Source organism: Adiantum capillus-veneris, chromosome 17 (assembly GCF_014529385.1).
Source record: "Adiantum capillus-veneris isolate H3 chromosome 17, ASM1452938v2, whole genome shotgun sequence".
Classification (NCBI taxonomy): Eukaryota; Viridiplantae; Streptophyta; class Polypodiopsida; order Polypodiales; family Pteridaceae; genus Adiantum; species Adiantum capillus-veneris.
In genome coordinates, this window is record NC_140947.1 from 149,031,438 (window position 1) to 149,037,693 (window position 6,256).

Sequence of the window (6,256 nt, forward strand, 5' to 3'; positions counted from 1 at the left end):
AGAGATTACATGCCATTCAAAGCAAGTTGATGGATGGTGGCTTCAAACGAATGATCACGCTACTTTACTCACGGATGTAGCATTGCCATGCAATAAGTGTACACATTGAACTATACTCCCCTCCCTTAAAATGCCAAGCTTGTTGGTTGGCCCCTAACTACCAGGAGGGGGTAGTTGCCTTCTATTGCAACTCTTATCAATCCCACCACATAGCAAGGTAGCAACATTCTCTCGCCCATTTCATCTGTCCACTAACTTTAGGTTCTCACTTTAGCAGTGGTAAACTTGGACTGAAGCAAGGGAAGCATTACATAGTTTAGCACTAAAGCTATACTTCTTACCAGTCCCCACTCCAATTATGGGCACTAGGCCTAGGGATGGATAGTTCATGCAACTCTAACTCTTGAAAGACTTTTTTATGCCAAAGGGAAACCTCTAAAATATCACTAAACATCTTCTCGACACTTGCCTCGGAAGCCTCTCGACCTTCTTGTCGAGCACAAGGGATCAATGATTATAAGATCGACAGATTAGCTCACCTAATTGAGAGACCATGCTTCAAAGTTGATAAAACACCGATTGCAGACCCTCCAAGTTCCATCCATGCAAAACAATCGAGTTCCAAACAATGAAACTGTCTCTATACAAACAACAAGCCTGCTACTTAAGACGACTGAACTATCTGTAGACGGCCCTGATTTCTAGCCCACTATAGCACATCCTTCAAGGAAGACTGTTTCTATGCAAGCTGGAAATTCTTGTGTGGCATACCGAGGAAGGAGCCTGCTTTGGGCAGGCCTCCACCCATCTCTCGCTCATGAAGTTACAACCTGCCAAAATACACGCAACCGCAAATATGAGTCGCCGGGGACCGCTCGGATAAACAAGTTCTGCGAGCGTCGTAGCCAGAAAGTTTACATCATTCCAAGAAGAGATGTGCTCAAGAAAAAGTGGGTAGCCAGGAAAGAGAGGCAGTACAGGAGAGGGAGTAGATGCAATCAACTAGAAACGGTGGCAATCGATCATAGTAATCAGCTAGTTGATTACCTCGTATACAGATATACAACAATAGTCTGGCTCCAAGCAAAGCATCCAGACAACTTCTTTCTACTTTGACGGCAAGTCAATTTCGGATTCTGATCGGCAAGAGTCCTCTTTTTCTGAAGGTGATGTTGCTGTGGTTTCCTTGATGGCATTTAAATGCGCTCCATCCTGTTGAGGCTTGGGCTGTGAATGAAACAGCTTGACGTGGCACAGTTGACCTCCTGATTCGTCTGCAAATGTCAGCTTCCGCTCTTGCATGCGCTGCCAAAGAAAAAAAAGGAATGTGACCAATGGGTACCTTGCTGAACGTCATGAATGATAAGCATAAAGCCAATGGATGCCTTGCAATACATGACGCATAAATATGCACAATGAGAGACACACTTCTAAATATAAAAAAGGCACATGGTTATCCAAGCATTGAGAAAGAAGTCCAGCCCAGCAGAAATGTCCTACGATGATTATGATAGATCCTTACCAACATGTCCTGGTGGAGGCATACCCTTTGATCAAAACCAGATACGAAGTCACTCACTCACAGAAGGATTCACTCAAAATGTCCATAGGCACACCTTGTGTTGTACTAACACTCACCATAATTTTGCAGTAACGATTGCAATCACGGGCCATTCGAACAAGCCATGACTTTGCCGTTTTCTCAGTCTCCAAGGCACTATTTGCTGCTCTTCTAACCTGCATGTTCAACGTTTATCAGCAGCAAAAATATCCATATAAGCGCTCTTGCAACTTTTGTTCAAAGCTGATGACAGAGAGCTTTTAAAATCAAAGCATTGAATGTAGCACCTGCTCTAAACTCAAAGCAGTACGTGGGCTGTCAACTCTTGGAGCATTCCTCTGGCTCAGGCTGTCTTCAATAACATGTCGCATCGTGTTTAGCTCCTTCAAGAGTTTCACAGCAAGACCTTCGATGTCATGCATCTGCCGTTGAGAGAACTCTGCAGCTCTCTCTGCCCTGCACCTCAAAGATGTGCACTCCTCACACTTGCATTGCCCCTGACAGATTGGAGGTGACGATCTGAGTATACCCTTGGTTGGAATTGATGGGGACACAGTTGTTGGGGACTTGCCATTGATGGGCTTCGAAATTTGCTGCAATGGAGGGGAAGGTGAGCTGTTCAATACAAGAGAAAGTCTTTGGACACAGGAGGGTGATGGTAAAGATGCTTGCACGGAAGAGGCAACTGCTGTCACTGCCACAGAGTCTCCAAATGAAGAAGGTAATGAGGCTTTTGAAGGAAAAGATTTTGCAGACAGATACTTCTTGCGATTGTGACAAGGAGACCCAGGTGGGACTTCCTCCTTTTGCAGAAGCTTCTCAGATGGGCTTGATTCCATGTTGCCAATGTTTCTAGCCTTTGTATAGGCTCTGAAGCTTTCATGATTGGATGTGTCCCGCCCAATGAAGCCCTTAAAAGCACGAGGAAGTTTCTTAAAGCCTGCACAAAGGAGACAAACAAGGCTCGCTGAGACAATACTTAACACTCAAATCTCACATGCTCAGTGCAGAATGTAATAAACCTCTCTTGTCCACTTCAAATAATGTGCGCCCGGGTTCACCACACTTGGAAGCCTGGAGAAGCCTTTCTCTGGATAAAGGAGAGATGGCCTGCAGTAGTAATGAACGACTTGCTCTCACAAAAGCTCTACACAGAGATGTATGGATACATGATAGTCTACAGCTATGAAATTGGCTTACCTTTCTTTTGCAGGGGATCTTAGATGGCTTGAGCTGCTCTAACTCCTGCTCTTCTTCTGCATCAAGTCTTTCTGTAGAAAACAAGCTCACTGGAGAACCAGGAATCTCCTCACTGGATAATTGACATGCCCCACCCATGCTTTGACTGCCTTTATCTTCCTTGTCCAACCCTGTTTCAGGCTCCACAGATGTAGGTGAGCCTTTGGAGCAATGAGCTGGAAAAGACTCCTCGTTACTCATTTTCTGGGAGGAACAAACAATCTGATTGACTGCAGGCTGGGAAGAAATTACTGCTCCATCAATCACCTCTAGACAAGGTAAATTAGACTCTATCCCAGTGGTGCCGCTGTTGGCCTCGTCGCATATCTTGGTGCAAAGCTCTTCCAGTGCTGGGCTCTGTCCAGAAAGCCTTGCACTCTTATCAGAGACTTCCGATATCTCACAAAAGGTGATGGGCTCGTGTCTAACTCTATGGGTGTCATCATCCTCTAAAGGACCAGATGTGGACACATCAACAGCCTTGCATGGTCTGAGACTCCAAGGGGATAACCTCGCGTGTCTCCCAGTGTCGAATTTTTGACTGGAGCATTCCCACAAGCAAGCTTGGGAACTTGCAAAATTCGAACTGGGCCCCTGTTTACTTTCTTCGCCCTCCCTGCAAGTATTTCCGCTTCCTTGACAGTCTTCAGCAGATGCATCATGAGTAGGTTTCAAGCTAATGTTCTCTTTCGGATCATCAAATACAGCCAGGCAAGGAGCACTAGATGCTGAGCCAGGATTCTCCGACACAGCTGTATCAGATGGACCCACTGCGGGTGACAAAAGGGACTCATTATCAAGGTCTGTAAAATCAGGAGTGGAGTATAGAGAACAGTCTCCCGATGTATCAACAGGTTTAATGGATGCATCAGATACATTCTGTTTGGCCATGCCGCCAGCCTGCTCACCTGCACTGCCTCCAGACCTTTCGCCACCACGCAAGCGTCTTCTATGAGCTTGCCACATTTGCAAAGTACAGTCATCATCCTCCACCGAAATGCCAGTCTCATCCAAAAGAGGGCCAGTCATGGACTTCCGCTTTTTGATAGTTGATTCCGGGCTGTAATCCTCTCTCACCAGGGGCTCATCTTTGACCACCATGCTGTCTAATGGCTTGTGGTATGAGGTCGCTACACCACGAGGAGACGCATCATCACCAGATTCTGCACTGTTTGAAGTAGAGGAATCCAAATGCAGTTCTATGGCTCCTAGCTTTACTGGGCAATCACTGGAAGGTGGTATCTCTATGACAGAATCATTGTTTCCCATGGTCAAGCCAGCCTCTGGTACAGGGACTAAGGATGGACCTCCAGAGCTAGCCTTCTTCAAGAACTTCCTTGCATTTCTCCTCAATAAACAATGCATCTCCTTTAAAGTCATATTTCCAAACTCATCATCCTCATCAGCCTCTGTCAAGGCCATCCTACTCCCATAAACATGACCACAACTATCAAAACAATCAGGTTCCGTTGCCACAGTATGGATACCCCTGTTTGAGGGACCTACAAAGATAGGATGCAGTGTATTTGACTCATGATGCTCTCTTAAAATGTCCTCCATGAGCCTTGTCCTGCAAAGTCCTCCGTTGACAGAGCTCAATACCTTCACTGTTGTGGATTTGAAGCTCTTGTTTATGTACCAATCTAGGTCTACATCCTTATCGTCAACAGGCCTGTTTGAAGCTAGATGCATCCCAGTGAACATTTATGAACACTGCGAAATATACCTGCACAAAACAAGAAGAAGGTGTAGCTATATTCCTTCTAAAGCACAAGAGCAAACAACATATTCTACCTGAAACATAACTAATAATCAGCCATTAACAACCCTTTCACTACATAAGAGTTGTACACATAACAACACAGGCAGACCACCAGCTCAATAAAAGCGCTGCGCTATCATGAAGCGTGTAGCTCGCCACAAGGCTTCAGTTAACTGAAAAGAATTGGTTTGAACTCCCGTCATATGAGAGTGTACGGATCAAGCTTGAAATTCTTGTAGCCCTCACAAACCCTGGGCTACTCAAGGGACTTCAGAGTAGAGAGTGACCCTCTGCCTCCTTCCTGATGTTGCCATGATCATGTGCACTATCTTGGAAGACTGAAAAATTGAGGCTACACTGTTAAGAGGAAGCATCGTCCCTTCCAAGAGACACCCAACCCCCCCACCTCCGGCTCCCCTTTCTCCACTGTGGGTGCTACCTAAATTTGATCTTCTAAAAGCCACAGAGATGAGCCTATCTTGGAAGACTGAAAAATTGAGACACCCCCCCCCCCCCCAAACCCCGCTCCCCTTTCTCCACTGTGGGTGGTGCTACCTAAACTTGATCTTCTAAAACCCACAGAGATGAGCCTTGCTTGTATCAAGAAGAAGGAAAATTCCTCGAGCATGCTCACAAAGCACCAGTCTGCACAGACGGAAGTAAAGAGTTGTGAAATCAAAACCTAGCTTACATATACGTACACAGTGACTAAATCTAAGAGCCATCAGGATTCAGAACGTCCTATTCCGAAGATAAAGAACCGCAGATTCCTGCACAGAGAAGGATCCCACAGATCCTGCGCTGAGAAGTCCCCTGGTAGCCAGCGATTACCCAATCTACCGTCCTCCACAACCACTATTTCACCCAATAGTGGAGCAAATCTAATCAGCCTGTGTGCCCGCATAAGAGTGAAGAAGAAGTAGAGAAGAAAGAAGGAAAAAGGAAGGGGCGAGGGGGAGAGAGATACCGTTCCCTGCTTCGCGACGTCTTCAGCTGGCGCGAGCTGAAACGAGAACTCTTTGGCTCTGTGTCGGGCTCCGATGAAGAGGGTTCATTTGGCGGGAAGTGTAGAAGATTAGTGCCACAAAAGCGCGCCAAAATCCACTTTAGAGTAGGATGGATGAAATTTCGGTTCTATGACCACAATTCCCTAACAATTTGACGGGAAGTCAAACCCATTTTCACCAAAGTTATGTCTTCCATGTAGAGTGGGGTCTTGGAGGATTGGCCTTCCTTTTTAGTGACATGAATCCATGATTCAAGTTCATAAAACCGAGTCACCCACCAATTTTGGCAAAAGTTATAGAGCTTTTTGAAACTTGTACACGCAGCCTTTTGATTGATGAAATTCAAATGCAAGATTTGATGAAACACTCCCATCTTAGCTACAAGATTATCGTCCTTTCGGAAGTGAAGCTCGGGTGGGGTGTTGCCTTTTTTAGGAGGTGACAAAAAGACATGGATATCTTTAGGAGTTGAAGTTGGCATGGAGTTTGCATGCAATAGCAAGTCAATGTGTTATTCATAAGGAAAGTTTGCATGTTGCTTGCATGCAATGTTGCATGTGTTGCAAGCCGATTAAATATAGAGATGAGATGTGTTTTGCTTGTGTGTCTTGTTGTCATTAACTCTCTCTCTCTCTCTCTCTCTCTCTCTCTCTCTCTCTCTCTCTCTCTCTCTCTCTCTCTGACGCT

At 45.6% G+C, this 6,256-nt stretch overlaps 2 protein-coding genes across 3 annotated transcripts; both read right to left on the reverse strand.

Annotated features, from left to right (window-relative positions):
- Positions 1 to 535: 535 nt before the first annotated feature.
- Positions 536 to 4,498, reverse strand: LOC147438309 (uncharacterized). 2 transcript variants are annotated; one of them, XR_015184968.1, is made up of 6 exons: positions 2,762 to 4,498; positions 2,584 to 2,671; positions 1,849 to 2,501; positions 1,639 to 1,737; positions 1,048 to 1,305; positions 536 to 830 (listed from the first exon to the last, which is right to left on the reverse strand). XR_015184968.1 is itself a non-coding variant. In XM_086487593.1 (5 exons), the coding sequence occupies exons 1-5, from the start codon at positions 4,490 to 4,492 to the stop codon at positions 1,108 to 1,110; spliced, it is 2,769 nt and encodes a 922-aa protein (XP_086343719.1). In that variant the 5' UTR covers positions 4,493 to 4,498; the 3' UTR covers positions 536 to 1,107. The 2 variants fall into 2 exon arrangements, 1 of the variants encoding a protein (XP_086343719.1); XM_086487593.1 differs by having other exon boundaries at positions 536 to 1,305.
- LOC147438310 (uncharacterized) lies at positions 4,386 to 6,050 on the reverse strand. The gene is made up of 3 exons (XM_086487594.1): positions 5,748 to 6,050; positions 5,530 to 5,666; positions 4,386 to 4,526 (listed from the first exon to the last, which is right to left on the reverse strand). Exons 1-3 carry the CDS (start codon positions 6,048 to 6,050, stop codon positions 4,505 to 4,507), a joined length of 462 nt encoding a protein of 153 aa, XP_086343720.1. The 3' UTR covers positions 4,386 to 4,504.
- Between the last annotated feature and the right edge of the window lie 206 nt (positions 6,051 to 6,256).